This window comes from Oncorhynchus clarkii, chromosome 6, assembly GCF_045791955.1.
Source record: "Oncorhynchus clarkii lewisi isolate Uvic-CL-2024 chromosome 6, UVic_Ocla_1.0, whole genome shotgun sequence".
Classification (NCBI taxonomy): domain Eukaryota; kingdom Metazoa; phylum Chordata; class Actinopteri; order Salmoniformes; family Salmonidae; genus Oncorhynchus; species Oncorhynchus clarkii.
Window position 1 is genome coordinate 78,343,331 of NC_092152.1, and position 18,622 is coordinate 78,361,952.

At 47.3% G+C, this 18,622-nt stretch overlaps 1 protein-coding gene across 1 annotated transcript in view; it reads right to left on the bottom strand.

The window, feature by feature from the left end:
- The window catches only part of LOC139412245 (fibroblast growth factor 7), a 36,138-nt gene extending 19,100 nt beyond the window's left edge, over nt 1-17,038 (bottom strand). Inside the window, exons 1-2 of the mRNA XM_071159082.1 lie at nt 16,618-17,038; nt 14,876-15,661 (exon numbers count right to left, since the gene is read on the bottom strand). Of these exons, the coding sequence (XP_071015183.1) occupies nt 14,876-15,164 (289 nt within the window). The 5' untranslated portion in view covers nt 15,165-15,661; nt 16,618-17,038. The remainder of the gene's footprint in view (nt 1-14,875; nt 15,662-16,617) is intronic.
- Between the last annotated feature and the right edge of the window lie 1,584 nt (nt 17,039-18,622).

Below are 18,622 nucleotides of genomic sequence, written 5' to 3' on the forward strand. Positions count from 1 at the left end.
CACTCCTGACCATCCCTGAGTGTGTGGATGTTCATTAGGAACCTGTACCACTCCTGAAGTGTGTGGATGTTCTGTACCACTCCTGAATGTGTGGATGTTCATTAGAACCTGAACCTGAGTGTGTGGATGTAGGAACCACCATCCCTGAATGTGTGGATGTTCATTAGGAACCTGTACCACTCCTGAGTGTGTGGATGTTCATTAGGAACCTGTACCACCTCTGAATGTGTGGATGTTCATTAGGAACCTGTACCATCCCTGAGTGTGTGGATGTTCATTAGGAACCTGTACCACTCCTGAGTGTGTGGATGTTCATTAGGAACCTGTACCACCCCTGAGTGTGTGGATGTTACCACTCCTGAGTGTGTGGATGTTCATTAGGAACCTGTACCACCTCTGAATGTGTGGATGTTCATTAGGAACCTGTACCACTCCTGAGTGTGTGGATGTTCATTAGGAACCTGTACCACCTCCTGAATGTGTGGATGTTCATTAGGAACCTGTACCACTCCTGAATGTGTGGATGTTCATTAGGAACCTGTACCACTCCTGAGTGTGTGGATGTTCATTAGGAACCTGTACCACTCCTGAATGTGTGGATGTTCATTAGGAACCTGTACCACTCCTGAATGTGTGGATGTTCATTAGGAACCTGTGCATCTCAGCTGAGTGTGTGGATGTTCATTAGGAACCTGTACCACTCCTGAGTGTGTGGATGTTCATTAGGAACCTGCACCATCCCTGAGTGTGTGGATGTTCATTAGGAACCTGCACCATCCCTGAGTGTGTGGATGTTCATTAGGAACCTGCATCACAGCTGAGTGTGTGGATGTTCATTAGGAACCTGCATCACAGCTGAGTGTGTGGATGTTCATTAGGAACCTGTACCACTCCTGAGTGTGTGGATGTTCATTAGGAACCTGCATCACGGCTGAGTGTGTGGATGTTCATTAGGAACCTGTACCACTCCTGAGTGTGTGGATGTTCATTAGGAACCTGTACCACTCCTGAGTGTGTGGATGTTCATTAGGAACCTGTACCACTCGTGCGTGTGTGGATGTTCATTAGGAACCTGTACCACTCCTGAGTGTGTGGATGTTCATTAGGAACCTGTACCACTCCTGAATGTGTGGATGTTCATTAGGAACCTGTACCACTCCTGAATGTGTGGATGTTCATTAGGAACCTGTACCATCCCTGAGTGTGTGGATGTTCATTAGGAACCTGTACCACCTCTGAATGTGTGGATGTTCATTAGGAACCTGTACCATCCCTGAGTGTGTGGATGTTCATTAGGAACCTGTACCACTCCTGAGTGTGTGGATGTTCATTAGGAACCTGTACCACTCCTGAATATGTGGATGTTCATTAGGAACCTGTACCATCCCTGAGTGTGTGGATGTTCATTAGGGAACCTGTACCACTCCCTGAGTGTGTGGATGTTCATTAGGAACCTGTACCACTCCTGAATGTGTGGATGTTCATTAGGAACCTGTACCACTCCTGAGTGTGTGGATGTTCATTAGGAACCTGTACCACTCCCATTAGGAACCTGTACCACTCCTGAATGTGTGGATGTTCATTGTGTACCACCCCTGAGTGTGTGGATGTTCATTAGGAACCTGTACCACCCCTGAGTGTGTGGATGTTCATAAGGAACCTGCATCTCAGCTGAGTGTGTGGATGTTCATTAGGAACCTGTACCACTCCTGAGTGTGTGGATGTTCATTAGGAACCTGCACCATCCCTGAGTGTGTGGATGTTCATTAGGAACCTGCACCATCCCTGAGTGTGTGGATGTTCATTAGGAACCTGCATCACAGCTGAGTGTGTGGATGTTCATTAGGAACCTGCATCACAGCTGAGTGTGTGGATGTTCATTAGGAACCTGTACCACTCCTGAGTGTGTGGATGTTCATTAGGAACCTGCATCACGGCTGAGTGTGTGGATGTTCATTAGGAACCTGTACCACTCCTGAGTGTGTGGATGTTCATTAGGAACCTGTACCACTCCTGAGTGTGTGGATGTTCATTAGGAACCTGTACCACTGAGTGTGTGGATGTTCATTAGGAACCTGTACCATCCTGAGTGTGTGGATGTTCAGAACCTGACTCGTGCGTGTGTGGATGTTCATTAGGAACCTGTACCACTCCTGAGTGTGTGGTGTGGATGTTCCTGAATGTGTGGATGTTAGGAACCTGCATCTGAGTGTGTGGATGTTCATTAGGAACCTGTACCACCTCTGAATGTGTGGATGCTGAGTGTGTGGATGTTCATTAGGAACCTGTACCACTCCTGAGTGTGTGGATGTTCATTAGGAACCTGTACCACTCCTGATGTTCTAGGAACCTGTGTGTGGATGTTCATTAGGAACCTGTAGGAACCTGCACCATCCCTGAGTGTGTGGATGTTCATTAGGAACCTGCACCATCCCTGAGTGTGTGGATGTTCATTCGTGCATTAGGAACCTGTGTGTGGATGTTCATTAGGAACCTGTACCACTCCTGAGTGTGTGGATGTTCATTAGGAACCTGTACCACTCCTGAATGTGTGGATGTTCATTAGGAACCTGTACCACTCCTGAATGTGTGGATGTTCATTAGGAACCTGTACCACTCCTGAGTGTGTGGATGTTCATTAGGAACCTGTACCACTCCTGAGTGTGTGGATGTTCATTAGGAACCTGTACCACTCCTGAATGTGTGGATGTTCATTAGGAACCTGTACCACTCCTGAGTGTGTGGATGTTCATTAGGAACCTGTACCACTCCTGAGTGTGTGGATGTTCATTAGGAACCTGCATCACAGCTGAGTGTGTGGATGTTCATTAGGAACCTGCATCACAGCTGAGTGTGTGGATGTTCATTAGGAACCTGCATCACAGCTGAGTGTGTGGATGTTTATTAGGAACCTGGATCTCTTCGATATCTCTTCTCTACTCTGGTGTTTCTAACCTTTTCTAAGGCTTTCTAAGCCCACGTGTGTCTTGTTACAGCTGAGTCACAGGCGTCTGATGGTTTATGGTGCGTAACACTGAGGATGCGTCTCAGGTCAGATCTGACTGCTGAGGTTATTCAGGGAGACACACGGAGGCTGACGCTGACTGATAGAACAGGGCCGTATTTATTATACTGTTATACTGTTATAATAGGCACACAATATATTTGTAATACTAACAGCGTCACAATACTATATACCGTACAGTGTATTCTATTGTAATAACAGGGTAACAATAGTATTATCTGGTATAACAGTGTAACAAATCAATGATACTGTTGTATATTGGTTATACTGTGTTATAACATGGTAACAAATCAACGATGCCGTTGTATATCTGTTATACTGTGTTATAACAGGGTAACGATACTATTATATAGCCTATATTTTCTACTGGTTTATAACAGGGTAACAATACTATTATATAGTCTATCTGTTGTACTGGATTATAACAGGGTAACTATACTATTATATAGCCTATATTTTATACTGGTTTATAACAGGGTAACAATACTATTATATAGTCTGTTGTACTGGATTATAACAGGGTAACGATACTATTATATAGTCTGTTGTACTGGATTATAACAGGGTAACAATACTATTATATAGTCTGTTGTACTGGATTATAACAGGGCAACGATACTTTTATATAGTCTGTTGTACTGGATTATAACAGGATAACAATACTATAATATAGTCTGTTGTACTGGATTATAACAGGGTAACAATACTATTATATAGTCTATCTGTTGTACTGGATTATAACAGGATAACAATACTATTATATAGTCTGTTGTACTGGATTATAACAGGATAACAATACTATTATATAGTCTGTTGTACTTGATTATAACAGGGTAACAATACTATTATATAGTCTATCTGTTGTACTGGATTATAACAGGATAACAATACTATTATATAGTCTGTTGTACTGGATTATAACAGGATAACAATACTATTATATAGTCTGTTGTACTTGATTATAACAGGGTAACAATACTATTATATAGTCTATCTGTTGTACTGGATTATAACAGGATAACAATACTATTATATAGTCTGTTGTACTGGATTATAACAGGGTAACGATACTATTATATAGTCTGTTGTACTGGATTATAACGGGGTAACAATACTATTATATAGTATATCTGTTGTACTGGGGCAACAGACACAACACACTCACCAGCAAACTGTCTGTAGGGTTTAAGAGTGTTCCTATATGTTTTTGAATAGCCTACAGCAGGGTTAGGCAACTACATTCAGCCGCAGGCCGTTTTTTGTCGGAGCGGATGGTCAGGGGGCCAGAACTTAACTTTAATAATTTGTACACTACAAATTGACCACAACTAAGTCCAAAAAGAGATTGTATTTGAAAATAACAATATTTTCATACCTTGAATATATTGAGACAAGATCACATACGTCTCTTTTTTAAATTTGTGGGAATACTTGCAAACAGATTTCCGAAATTAAACAAATTTCTAGCTGAATTCCAGGTGATTTTACAGTATTTTCTTTTTACCAAAAACAAAAATCTTAAAATGTACTAAAAACTTTGGGGGGGGCCAAAATAAATCAATCACTGGTTTAAACTGGCTCTTACAGACTCCTGGCATACAGTTACAAATTATTTCCCTAAAACCAGATACAGTAAAACATGCTCTGCTGTCTATGAAGACCCCTATTCAGTGTTTTCACTACAAGCCAACAGTCCTCTACTAGCGTCATATGTTAGTGATTCAGATTAATATGCTCTGCCAATGGCTGTGTCTGAAATCTGGTTTGCCTACTACTTACTTAAACTGCATACTGTGTAATAATCATATAAACTCAGCAAAAAAAGAAACGTCCTCTCACTGTCAACTGCGTTTATTTTCAGCAAACTTAACATGTGTAAATATTTGTATGAACATAACAAGATTCAACAACTGAGACATAAACTGAACAAGTTCCACAGACATGTGACTAACAGAAATGGAATAATGTTTCCCTGAACAAAGGGGGGGTCAAAATCAAAAGTAACAGTCAGTATCTGGTGTGGCCACCAGCTGCATTAAGTATTGGACTGCACCAGATTTGCCAGTTCTTGCTGTGAGATGTTACCCCACTCTTCCACCAAGGCACCTGCAAGTTCCCGGACATTTCTGGGGGGAATGGCCCTAGCCCTCACCTTCCGATCCAGCAGGTCCCAGACTTGCTCAATGGGATTGAAATCCGGGCTCTTCGCTGGCCATGGCAGAACACTGACATTCCTGTATTGCAGGAAATCCCGCACAGAATGAGCAGTATGACTGGTGGCATTGTCATGCTGGCGGGTCATGTCAGGATGAGCGTGCAGCAATGACAAGCTCAGTCAGACGATACTGTCACACACCGCCCCAGACCATGACGGACCCTCCACCTCCAAATCGATCCTGCTCCAGAGTACAGGCCTCGGTGTAACGCTCATTCCTTCGACGATAAACGCGAATCCGACCATCACCGCTGGTGAGACAAAACCACGACTCGTCAGCGAAGAGCACTTTTTGCCAGTCCTGTCTGGTCCAGCGTTTGTGCCCATAGGCGACGTTGTTGCAGGTGATGTCTGGTGAGACCTGCCTTACAACAGGCATACAAGCTCTCAGTCCAGCCTCTCTCAGCTTATTGCGGACAGTCTGAGCACTGATGGTGGGATTGTGCGTTTCTGGTGTAACTCGGGCAGTTGTTGTTGCCATCCTGTACCTGTCCCGTAGGTGTGATGTTCAGCTGTACCGATCCTGTGCAGGTGTTGTTACACGTGGTCTGCCACTGCGAGGATGATCAGCTGTCCATCCTGTAGCGCTGTCTTAGGTGTCTCACAGTACAGACATTGACATTTATTGCCCTGGCCACATCTGCAGCCCTCATGCCTCCTTGCAGCTTGCTTAAGGCACGTTCACGCAGATGAGCAGGGACCCTGGGCATCTTTCTTTTGGTGTTTTTCAGAGTCAGTAGAAAGGCCTCTTTAGTGTCCTAAGTTTTTATAACTGTGACCTTAATTGCCTACCGTCTGTAAGCTGTTAGTGTCTTAACGACCGTTCCACAGGTGTATGTTCATTAATTGTTTATGGTTCATTGAACAAGCATGGGAAAAAGTGTTTAAACCCTTTACAATGAAGATCAGTGAAGTTATTTGGATTTTTACAAATTATCTTTGAAAGACAGGGTCCTGAAAAAGGGGCATTTCTTTTTTTGCTGAGTTTACTATTTAGAACATACTGTTAAATAAAAACCTAATGCAGTAAGCAACAAATATCAGCATACTAGGCTCATCCTACTGAGAATGCGTCATCTCATGCACAATTGTGTTGATTCCTGCCATTCTTTCATTTTGGTACTTAAAATGTAGGATAGCAAAAGGCAAAAATGTCATTATTATCTGTCTGGTGAGTGGTTGATCCTTCTTGGTTGCGTGACACCATTCCTAGTCCTTACCAAAACGCAAAACACTGGCGGGCAATTTCTCTCACCTCGGATCTAAAACCAGTAGTAACCACCAACTTTAATGAGTCATCTTACGTTTTTTATAAAACAGTTCAGTTAGCAATACTAGGTAGCTAGCTAGCTAACGTTAGCTGGACTACATCTAGACTCGGAAGTTCATGCATGGCCACATAGACACAGGATTCAGGGGCCAGCTGGTTAGATATGATTCTACCATGGGCAACAACAACTGGATGCTAGTTTGTTTTCAACAAAATATGTCCAACGCATAGCTGTATAGTTGATCCATTGACCATCGCATTTAGAAGGATAGCTACTGACTGAAATGTAGCTAGCTCACTGGCCAGGCAGTAGCCACTACTCGCCAGCTAATTGTCGATTTCCTATTCTTTGGAACATTTGGGTTGACTTGCTCATATCAAGCAACAGACAGTTTGTATACATTGTTTTAATAATAATTTGTGGATTTGTTTTATGAATAATTGGTATGTAGCTGGAAGTCGGTGCTCACTGATCACCCCAGCGAGCAGGCCTTTGCAGTGCATCTGTGTGATGTCACACACCCAAAAAGGCTCAACCAAGCGCCCGACGTAACTCATGAATATTAACAGCCTTAATGACTTTGCCTCCAGCTATCCTACGAAAGGAAATGTTGCTTTTGGTACAGCGCGTTCTCTCAGCTGTTATCAGCTGTTGTGAAAGCCATGAGTCTGGAAAGACCATTCTCTTCTTCAATAGCGTGCAGAGAATTCTACTTGATGAAAAGCAGAAATGAGTAAGACATCCTGGCATTTAAAGCATATTCTTATTATCTTACGACATGTCACGTATTATAAAACATACCCAAAATGCCTACTATTTAGAACGCAAGTATGGGTATTCAGGCACCGACTTGTATCTCGTCCGCTGTAATATACTGTACTATAGGCCTGTCAGCTCATACAGTACAGTACAACACCTCTGTTTGTTTTGGTTGTCAGGTTGGACTAACACAGTGGACATGACATTGAGCAGAATACCCTGAGAAACAGATCCTATGCCTGTTCCTGTAACAGCATCTTAACACTGTCCACCCTGAGAAACAGATCATGTTCCTGTAACAGCCTCTTAAAACCTCTAGCGACGAGCAATCCCGTATCCGGGAGCGTAATCATAGCCTCAAGCTCATTACCATAACGCAACGTTTCCTATTCATGAAAATCGCAAATGAAATGAAATAAATATATTGAAACACAAGCTTAGCCTTTTGTTAACAACACTGTCATCTCAGATTTTCAAAATGTGCTTTAACCAAAGCTACACAAGCATTTGTGTAAGAGTATTGATAGCCTAGCATAGCATTAAGCCTAGCATTCAGCAGGCAACATTTTCACAAAAACAAGAAAAGCATTCATATAAAATCATTTACCTTTGAAGAACTTCGGATGTTTTCAATGACGAGACTCAGTTAGATAGCAAATGTTCATTTTTTCCAAAAATATTATTTGTGTAAGAGAAATAGCTCCGTTTTGTTCATCACGTTTGGCTAAGAAAAAAAAACGAAAATGCAGTCAACACAACGCCAAACTTTTTTCCAAATTAGCTCCATAATATCGACAGAAACATGGCAAACGTTGTTTAGAATCAATCCTCAAGGTGTTTTTCACAATTCTATTAGATGAAAAATCATTCCTGGCAGTCGGTTTCTCATCAAAGGCAAACGGAAAAATACTGCAGCTGGAGATTACGCAATAATTGCGACGGAGGACACCAAGCGACCACCTGGTAGATGTAGTCTCTTATGGTCAATCTTCCATTGATATGCCTACAAATACGTCACAATGCTGCAGACACCTTGGGGAAAACGTGGAAAACGTAAGCTGACTCCTAGCTCCTCCACAGCCATATAAGGAGTCATTGGCATGCAGGGCTTTCAATTTTTTTTTCCAGGTTTCCAAAAATGGGGCACTTCCTGGTTGGATTTTTATCTGTGTTTCACCTGTAACATCAGTTCTGTGGCACTCACAGACAATATCTTTGCAGTTTTGGAAACGTCAGAGTGTTTTCTTTCCAAAGCTGTCAATTATATGCATAGTCGAGCATCTTTTCGTGACAAAATATCTTGTTTAAAACGGGAACGTTTTTCATCCAAAAATTAAAAGAGCGCCCCCTATATCTTAACACTGTCTACCCTGAGAAACATATAAAATATATAAATATACATAAATATAAATATGTATGTATCTAAATTACTTCCTGTCAGCCATTGGAGTACCTCAAGTCTCAGACACTAGTTTGAAAAACTGTCAGAGTTCACTTCATAATCCATCGCTGAACCCGTTCACTGTCTGTCTGAGTAAAGTCTTAGATTGTCATCTGTGCTCAGACATGTGCTTAAGGGGAAAAATATAGTCCAGCTCTGAGAGAACAAACTGTTGTGACCAACGGTCACTCTTTCCCCATTTTGTCATGTTTGTGTCCGCCTGTCTGCCTGTGTCTGTCTGTCTGTCTGGCTGCCTGTGTCTGTCTGTCTGTCTGTCTGTCTGTCTGTCTGTCTGTCTGTCTGTGCAGCGGTTGTGTTCAAGGCTGATTAGTCCCCCAAGCCCTACTCACTTCACCTCACTTCACCTCGGCCCTGCCCTGTCCTGCCCACCTCACCCCACCTCACTTCATCTCGGCCCTGCCCTGTCCTGCCCACCTCACCCCACCTCACTTCACCTCGGTCCTGCCCTGTCCAGTCCACCCAACCTCACTTCACCTCGGCCCTGCCCTGCCCTGCCCTGCCCTGCCCTGCCCACCTCACCCCACCTCACTTCACCTCGGCCCTGCCCTGCCCTGCCCTGCCCTGCCCTGCCCACCTCACCCCACCTCACTTCACCTCGGCCCTGCCCTGCCCTGCCCTGCCCTGCCCACCTCACCCCACCTCACTTCACCTCGGCCCTGCACTGCCCAGCCCATCTCACCCCACCTCACTTCACCTCGGCCCTGCCCTGCCCTGCCCACCTCACCCCACCTCACTTCACCTCGGCCCTGCCCTGCCCTGCCCTGCCCACTTCACCCCACCTCACTTCACCTCGGCCCTGCCCAGCCCACCTCACCTCACTTCACCTCAGCCCTGCCCAGCCCACCTCACCTCACTTCACCTCGGCCCTGCCCTGCCCAGCCCACCTCACCTCACTTCACCTCGGCCCTGCTCAGCCCACCTCACCTCACTTCACCTCGGCCCTGTCCTGCCCACCTCACCCCACCTCACTTCACCTCGGCCCTGCCCTGTCCAGTCCACCCAACCTCACTTCACCTCGGCCCTGCCCTGCTCAGCCCACCTCACCTCACTTCACCTCGGCCCTGCCCTGCCCACCTCACCCCACCTCACTTCATCTCGGCCCTGCCCTGCCCACCCCACCTCACTTCACCTCGGCCCTGCCCTGCCCAGCCCACCCCACCTCACTTCACCTCGGCCCTGCCCAGCCCACCTCACCCCACCTCACTTCACCTCGGCCCTGCCCTGCCCAGCCCACCTCACCTCACTTCACCTCGGCCATACCCTGCCCTGCCCACCTCACCCCACCTCACTTCACCTCGGCCCACCTCACCTCACCTCGGCCCTGCCCTGCCCTGCCCAGCCCACCTAACCTCACCTCACCCCACCTCACTTCACCTCGGCCCTGCTCAGCCCACCTCACCTCACTTCATCTCGGCCCTGCCCTGCCCAGCCCACCTCACTTCACCTCGGCCCTGCCCTGCCCACCTCACCCCACCCCACCTCACTTCACCTCGGCCCTGCCCTGCCCAGCCCACCTCACTTCACCTCGGCCCTGACCTACCCACCTCACCCCACCTCACTTCACCTCGGCCCTGCCCTGTCCAGTCCACCTCACCTCACTTCACCTCGGCCCTGCTCAGCCCAGCCCACCTCACCCCACCTCACTTCACCTCGGCCCTGCCCTGCCCAGCCCACCTCACCTCACTTCACCTCGGCCCTGCCCTGCCCAGCCCACCCCACCTCACTTCACCTCGGCCCTGCCCTGCCCAGCCTAGCTCACCTCACTTCACCTCGGCCCTGCCCTGCCCAGCCCAGCCCACCTCACCTCGGCCCTGCCCAGCCCAGCCCACCTCACCTCACTTCACCTCGGCCCTGCCCAGCCCACCTCACCTCACTTCACCTCGGCCCTGCTCAGCCCAGCCCACCTCACCCTACCTCACTTCACCTCGGCCCTGCCCTGCCCAGCCCACCTCACCTTACTTCACCTCGGCCTTGCCCAGCCCAGCCCACCCCACCTCACTTCACCTCGGCCCTGCTCAGCCCAGCCCAGCTCACCCCACCTTACCCCAGCCCAGACCAGGCTAGGCCAGACAGGAACAGAGCAATATGAATCAAATATTTATTAGCTGTATTCATGCCCATGCTGGGCTCTTCAAAGGCCTGTGTGTGTGTGTGTGTGCGTGTGTGTGTGTGTGTGTGTGTGTGTGTGTGTGTGTGTGTGTGTGTGTGCGTGCCTGCATGTCTCCCTGCGTGCCATTGTCAGACACATCTGGGTGGATCCATTTCTCTGCTTTTCAAGGCCAGTTTTTGTTTCGCAAGACTCATCTTCCCCCTCCTCACCAGAGACAGAGGCTACCCTGGTCACACCAACATTCCACAGCCAGATAGACAGGCTTCCCTGGTCACGCCAACATTCCACAGCCAGATAGACAGGCTACCCTGGTCACACCAACATTCCACAGCCAGATAGACAGGCTTCCCTGGTCACACCAACATTCCACAGCCAGATAGACAGGCTTCCCTGGTCACGCCAACATTCCACAGCCAGATAGACAGGCTACCCTGGTCACACCAACATTCCACAGCCAGGTAGACAGGCTTCCCTGGTCACACCAACATTCCACAGCCAGATAGACAGGCTTCCCTGGTCACGCCAACATTCCACAGCCAGACAGACAGGCTACCCTGGTCACACCAACATTCCACAGCCAGACAGGCTTCCCTGGTCACGCCAACATTCCACAGATAGACAGGCTACCCTGGTCACGCCAACATTCCACAGCCAGATAGACAGGTAGACAGGCTACCCTGGTCACGCCAACATTCCACAGCCAGATAGACAGGCTACCCTGGTCACACCAACATTCCACAGCCAGGTAGACAGGCTACCCTGGTCACGCCAACATTCCACAGCCAGATAGACAGGCTACCCTGGTCACACCAAACATTCCACAGCCAGATAGACAGGCTACCCTGGTCACACCAACATTCCACAGCCAGGTAGACAGGCTTCTCTGGTCACGCCAACATTCCACAGCCAGACAGACAGGCTACCCTGGTCACGCCAACATTCCACAGCCAGGTAGACAGGCTACCCTGGTCACGCCAACATTCCACAGCCAGATAGACAGGCTACCCTGGTCACACCAAACATTCCACAGCCAGATAGACAGGCTACCCTGGTCACACCAACATTCCACAGCCAGATAGACAGGCTTCTCTGGTCACGCCAACATTCCACAGCCAGACAGACAGGCTACCCTGGTCACGCCAACATTCCACAGCCAGGTAGACAGGCTACCCTGGTCACGCCAACATTCCACAGCCAGACAGACAGGCTACCTTGGTCACGCCAACATTCCACAGCCAGATAGACAGGCATATGGACAGGTGAGCAGGCAGACAGACAGATAGACAGGCGGGCGTGTGAGCAGACAGACAGGTAGACTGGCTACCCTGGTCATGCCAGCATTACACTGACACACAGACAGATAGACAGACAGGCAGGGAGGGAGGCAGGCAGACGGGCAGGTGAGCAGACAGGCAGACAGACAGACAGACAGACGGGCAGACATTATTGAAACCAATAGAGTCATTGTTTTGATGTCACACTCCCACATACTAAACCCGTATCTCTGTGGATAGACTAGGTCAGCTTGGGCTACTTCACTGAGGTGTTTAATATGTGCGTGGGTGCGTGCGTGTTTCATGCCAGTTCATTTGTCCTGGCCGTCTGCATCTCCAGCCCCAACTCCCAGCCCCTTGGTTTACTTCATTAGTGGCTGTGTTTACATGGTGTTATGGTTGGCTCTGCCAGAGCCCACACCTGCTTCACTTTACCTCTGTCACTTTGGCTGCCCTAACAGAGACACATGACCCATTACTAGTGTGATTACACTGCAGAGGGAACATTGGACAATAACATCAGGCTGCTCCAGGGAGTCCCAGAGGGGAGAGAGCTAGCTGCTATATGACCGTGTTCCAACAGCCTTATTACTCACTCAACAGACTGGGAGATAACTCACATAGACACTGAGGAATCTGCCAGCTGAGCTCTCTGTCTCTCCGTTTCTTGGTTTCTCTCCCTCTATTTGTTTTTTGGTTTCTCTCTCTCTGTTTTTCTGCTCTCTCTGTTTCTTTCTTCACTTTCTTTCCCCCTCTCTATTTCTCTCTCTCTCTCTCTCTCTCTCTCTCTCTCTATCTCTCTCTATTGATCTCTCTCCCTCTATTGCTCTCTTTCTCTCTATTGCTCTCTTTCTCTCTCTCTCTCTCTCTCTCTCTCTCTCTCTCTCTCTCTCTCTCTCTCTCTCTCTCTCTCTCTCTCTTCATCTCTGACTAGACATGAGTGACTAAGATCTCAGCAACGTGGACATTGCTCAACCATATTGTTATTAGCAGTAACACATCAGCCGTAAAAATGTTTAGACATGTCTGAGAGTCTAAAGCAGCCCATAAACATACAGTGAGTAGAATGTATAAGTCACCCTCTCTACATCTACTGTTGCTGAGAGTCCACTCAGAGCCACCTGTTAGTAAGAGATGAATCCTACAACACAGACTGGAATTCAATCAAACCTGCCCCACCAGTTTACGCAGTATCTATCTTTGTTTACAAACTACAATCTGCGCAATATGAGTTTGTTTGATTGAATTCCATTGAAGTGATGAGTCCTAAGACAACACATACTGTAGATGTTAAGATGTGGATAATAAAACCAGCCTTACTGTAGCAATTAAGTGGGTATAAAACATATAATATAACATTTGGATCTGTAACATTACTGTAACATTTGGCGGGTCTTATAGATATAGATATACACTAGATAGATCATTCTTGCTGTAACAGTTGGCGAGTTAAGGGTTAATTAGGGCTAAGTGCCTTGCTCAAGGGTACATCAACAGATTTTCACCTTGTCGGTTAGGGGATTCGAACTAGGGACCTGTCGGTTACTCGCTCAATGCTCTAACCCAGCGGTGTCAAACTAATTTTGTTCCAGGAGCCCCTATTTGGTCGGGGCCCAGGGGCCCACACCAAAAATTGCCTGCCGCCCTATACAGTGTATAGATCAGTCTCACTGTAACAGTTGGTGGGGTTTTATAGATAGATATACAGTATATAGATCAGTCTTACTGTAATAGTTGGTGGGGCCTTATATACATAAATATAGTATATCCACGATTTAGCAGCGGCGCCCACGATTTAGCAGCGGAGGCCCTGATTTAGCAGTGGAGGCCACGATTTAACAGCGGAGGCCCTGATTTAGCAGCGGAGGCCCTGATTTAACAGCGGAGGCCCTGATTTAACAGCGGAGGCCACGATTTAGCAGCGGCGGCCACGATTTAGCAGCGGAGGCCCTGATTTAACAGCGGAGGCCCTGATTTAGCAGCGGAGGCCCTGATTTAACAGCGGAGGCCCTGATTTAACAGCGGAGGCCCTGATTTAGCAGCGGAGGCCCTGATTTAGCAGCGGAGGCCCTGATTTAACAGCGGAGGCCACGATTTAGCAGCGGCGGCCACGATTTAGCAGCGGAGGCCACGATTTAACAGTGGAGGCCACGATTTAGCAGCGGAGGCCACGATTTAGCAGCTGAGGTCCTGATTTAGCAGCGGAGGCCCTGATTTAGCAGTGGAGGCCACGATTTAATAGCGGCGGCCACAATTTAGCAGCGGAGGCCCTGATTTAGCAGAGGGGGCCACGATTTAACAGCGGCGGCCACGATTTAGCAGCGGCGGCCACGATTTAGCAGCGGAGGCCACGATTTAGCAGCGGAGGCCACGATTTAGCAGCGGCGGCCACGATTTAGCAGCAGAGGCCACGATTTAGCAGCGGAGGCCATGATTTAGCAGCGGAGGCCACGATTTAGCAGCGGCGGCCACGATTTAGCAGCGGAGGCCACGATTTTGCAGCGGCGGCCACGATTTAGCAGCGGCGGCCCTGATTTAGCAGCGGAGGCCACGATTTAGCAGCGGAGGTCCTTATTTAGCAGCGGAGGTCCTTATTTAGCAGCGGAGGTCCTGATTTAGCAGCGGAGGCCCTGATTTAGCAGCGGCGGGCACAATTTAGCAGCAGAGGCCACGATTTACCAACAGCGGGCACGATTTAGCAGCGGCGGGCATGATTTGAGGCGGTGTGCCGCCGTATATAGGGGAAACAGTGGTCTTACTGTAACAGTTGGTGGGGTCTTGTGTCCCGTTGATGTTGCCGTAGTCGTCAACGGTAAGGAACCACTGTGTCCGGCTGAACAGCTGCCGTATGCGTACATCTCCCCCTTCCATGTAGTCGTAGTTCCGTGCATGGCGCTCGTGCTTGGAGCAGTTCATGATGGCGGCTAGCTGCTCGGGTGTGCAGTTGCTGCAGGCCACACACACGCTGCCCAGCAGGAAGATGATGTGAAGGTACAGTCCCGACAGCAAGTTAGGCAGGTTGCATGGCAGTGGCATCCATCTGGGCATTATAATGCACTGCTGTGGGGTGCCACGGACAACATGCTGAAATACTGCTGTCTGCTCCGGCAGACAGAACAGAACAGAGTGCCAGACAGTGCCCTCCTAGTGCTGTTCACTAGGAGCCTGGATGACCTGTGCCCTGACCTGTGACCTGTAACCCCTGGCTGGGGTGCTGAGGCCAGCTGGTAGGAGGTGGAGTGGGTGAAGGGTAGGAGGGTTGGAGAGTGACTAGGCACTTGTGTGATGTCTCTCTCTGTTTGGAGTTGTCTGTCTCTCTGTTGTAAGGACACAAGGCTGTAGGTTGATGTCCGTCTGTCTCACTGTCTCTCTGTATGAATGAGGCCAGTCTTTATGTTGATGTCTGTCAGTCTGTCTCAGTGTAATCCTCACTGTGTGTGTCGGCTGTGTGATCCTGGCAGAGGAGACCGTCGTCCAACAGCAGACATGGTCTTGTCTGCTTCCGTCTGTTTCCGGATGTTTCAGGGGTTCTGTGGAGGCCAGAGCTGTGGAAGAGAAGGATGTTAGTGTGTGTTAGATGTCTGCAATTTCTACAGCCTGTAATTTAGACAGCAGTCCAGTGGATGTGGATCTACAGCATACTACAACTCACTCCCACTTGGATAGTCTATGATTCCCAGACAGTGTTAAAGTGAGGAGTTGAGCTGCAGTGCTGAATGTAACACTGGACATCTGCTTTAGGTTTGTAACCTTGCTCTTGTAGCCGGTCCCTCTTAATCCCAGTGTGTAGTGGTTTACCAAACTGTCCCCAGCCCAGTCTACTGCCTACTGTACTGTACCTTACTGATCTGTGCTTTCAAACCCTATTCAGTTAGCAACAACACTGATTGTGATATGTCCGATTTCATAGATTGTGTTGTCAATGGCTCTATCGGTCTCTGCTACCTTGTTGTTGTCATTTGTCTCAGACAGAGTTGTCTGGAAATGCAAATGGAAGCTGTGCATCCTCAAGATTTGATTCACAAAAGATGCCAGCTCAAGATGTGATTCTCAAAAGTTGCCAGCTCAAGATGTGATTCTCAAAAGTTGCCAGCTCAAGATGCGAGTTCAGTTCCTGAATAAAGTAAAAAAAGGAAACTGAAATGAACTCTCCTTTAGCTGTGTGTGGATAGATGGAAATATCCTAGAGCTGCTATCTCTATATTTCTGTATATATCTCTAACCTCTATCTGTAATATCTGTATCTGTCTGCAACACGTCTGTAGACTTTCAGTCAGTCTCAGCAGATAAACAGAAACCTCACCAAACTCTGAGCTCCTATACACACATTCACTCATCAATTCACTAAATCACAAATAATCCAACAACTCTTAATTCATTTCCTAATATATTTCCTAAATGTTTTCTTACTGCAGAGGAATTGACTGGTTCAATAAAATGTAAATAAAATATAAAGAGAACGAATAGAGATGAGTTGAATAAAGTTGTAATAAAAACTTACATTAGTATTGAGCGTCCAGAGATGAAACAGTTAGTGGCGTTCCTCTTCCTTAGAAGCTTTAGAGTTACTGTGATCCCACTGCTCCTGATTACTTACACACAAGCTGTGTGTGTGTAGGTGTGAGTGTCAGAGGAGTCTGTGGGTATGTGGATGTATGTGTGTGTGAGAGAGAGAGAGAGAGAGAGAGAGAGAGAGAGAGAGAGAGAGAGAGAGAGAGAGAGAGAGAGAGAGAGAGAGAGAGAGATAGAAAGAGTGTATGTATGTGTGTGCATGTCCCTGGGACTTCTCAGTTAGTCAGTGCTTTAGCAGCCAGTCTCTCCTCTCTGTAGTGTGAGCTGTGCAACATCCTCCCTGTCCGTCTGTCTGTCTGTTGTGGGCTAGCAGGGAAGGCTAGCTCAGTCAGATAAATGTCTCTCTGACCTCACGCAACAGCAATTAGCTCCCAGCCACTCAGCTGTCACTGGTGGAAAGAGAGGGAGACAGAGAGGGAGAGAGAGAGAGGGAGACAGAGAGGGAGAGAGCGAGAGGGAGAGAGTACCCCGTTCATCACCAACCCTCGCCCCAAAACTCCCCCTTCTGTTCCCCCCTGTTTCTCTCTCTCTCTATCTCTCTCTCTCTCTCTCTCTCTCTCTCTCAATTCAATTCAATTCAAGGGCTTTATTGGCATGGGAAACATGTGTTAACATTGCCAAAGCAAGTGAGGTAGATAATATATAAAGTGAATATATAAAGTGAAAAACAATCAAAATTAACAGTAAACATTACACATACAGAAGTTTCAAAACAATAAAGACATTACAAATGTAATATTATACATATACAGTGTTTTAACAATGTACAAATGGTTAAAGGACACTCTCTCTCTCGCTCTCTCTCTCTCTCTCTCTCTCTCTGTATCTCTCTCTGTATCTCTCTGTATCTCTCTGTTTTTGTCTGTCAGTCGGCCAGTCATCCTGAGAGGGAGCTATAAACATGAAGAAATAGCTGATTTTCTCCTGGTCTGCTCCTGGAAAGTCATTCGTACATTAGCATGCTCTTTCAACGACCAGCGCAGCATCTCTCTCCCCCTTTCCCACCAAATGCCCCCTCACTTAAACGCTTTAGCATTGTTTCAAATGTCAACTCCTGTGTCACTTTAAAGTTAGTTAGAAAACCGTACCTTGAATTAAAGAGCGGGATGAGATTATTACACAAAATAAAAAACATCCAAAGACCAACCTTTCCCCTGTTATTGTACACGTCGCATTCGATCACTGGGTGTCTTTAGTAGCTTTGAGCCATCATTAGAGAATAAGGGATTCATCCACCCCCAGACCTAAACCAGAAGGCATTACCTCTCTCAGGTACTCATCTCCCTCCGGGGTAAAGCACTCTTTCACTTTCCATGTTTGTTATTTAAGCCCAGAATTTATCGCCTCACATACCTGGCCTCTCCTAGGACTGGACACTTCAGAGAGTTTATATGGTCCCTCATGATGAGGGCTCTCGTGGCGAGAGGGAGAATGCTGAGGAGTTTCTGCCTCCCTCTCATCTGCTGAACTCAACTGGTGGTCATAAACATCTCATTGATTAGGTGTCAGCGTGTGTGTGTGTGTGTGTGTGTGTGTGTGTGTGTGTGTGTGTGTGTGTGTGTGTGTGTGTGTGTGTGTGTGTGTGTGTGTGTGTGTGTGTGTGTGTGTGTGTGTGTGTGTGTGTGTGTGTGTGTGTGTGTGTGTGTGTGTGTGTGTGTGTGTGTGTGTGTGTGTGTGTGTGGTTGTGATATTTCAATGTTTTCTGCTCTAGTTATCTTTTATGGTCAAGGTTTTTAATATTTATGTGGCATTGAAACAGTGTTGTTATTTTTTGCAATAAAAAGTTATCCACATGTTAACAAAGCACATCACAAGATGCCTTGACAGCTTTAAAGCCAATAATTATGTAGGCTACTGTAAACACACAGCACCATATATCATTGCCCCAGTCTGAGGTCCTGAGCGCTCTGGAGCAGGTTTTCATCAAGGATTTC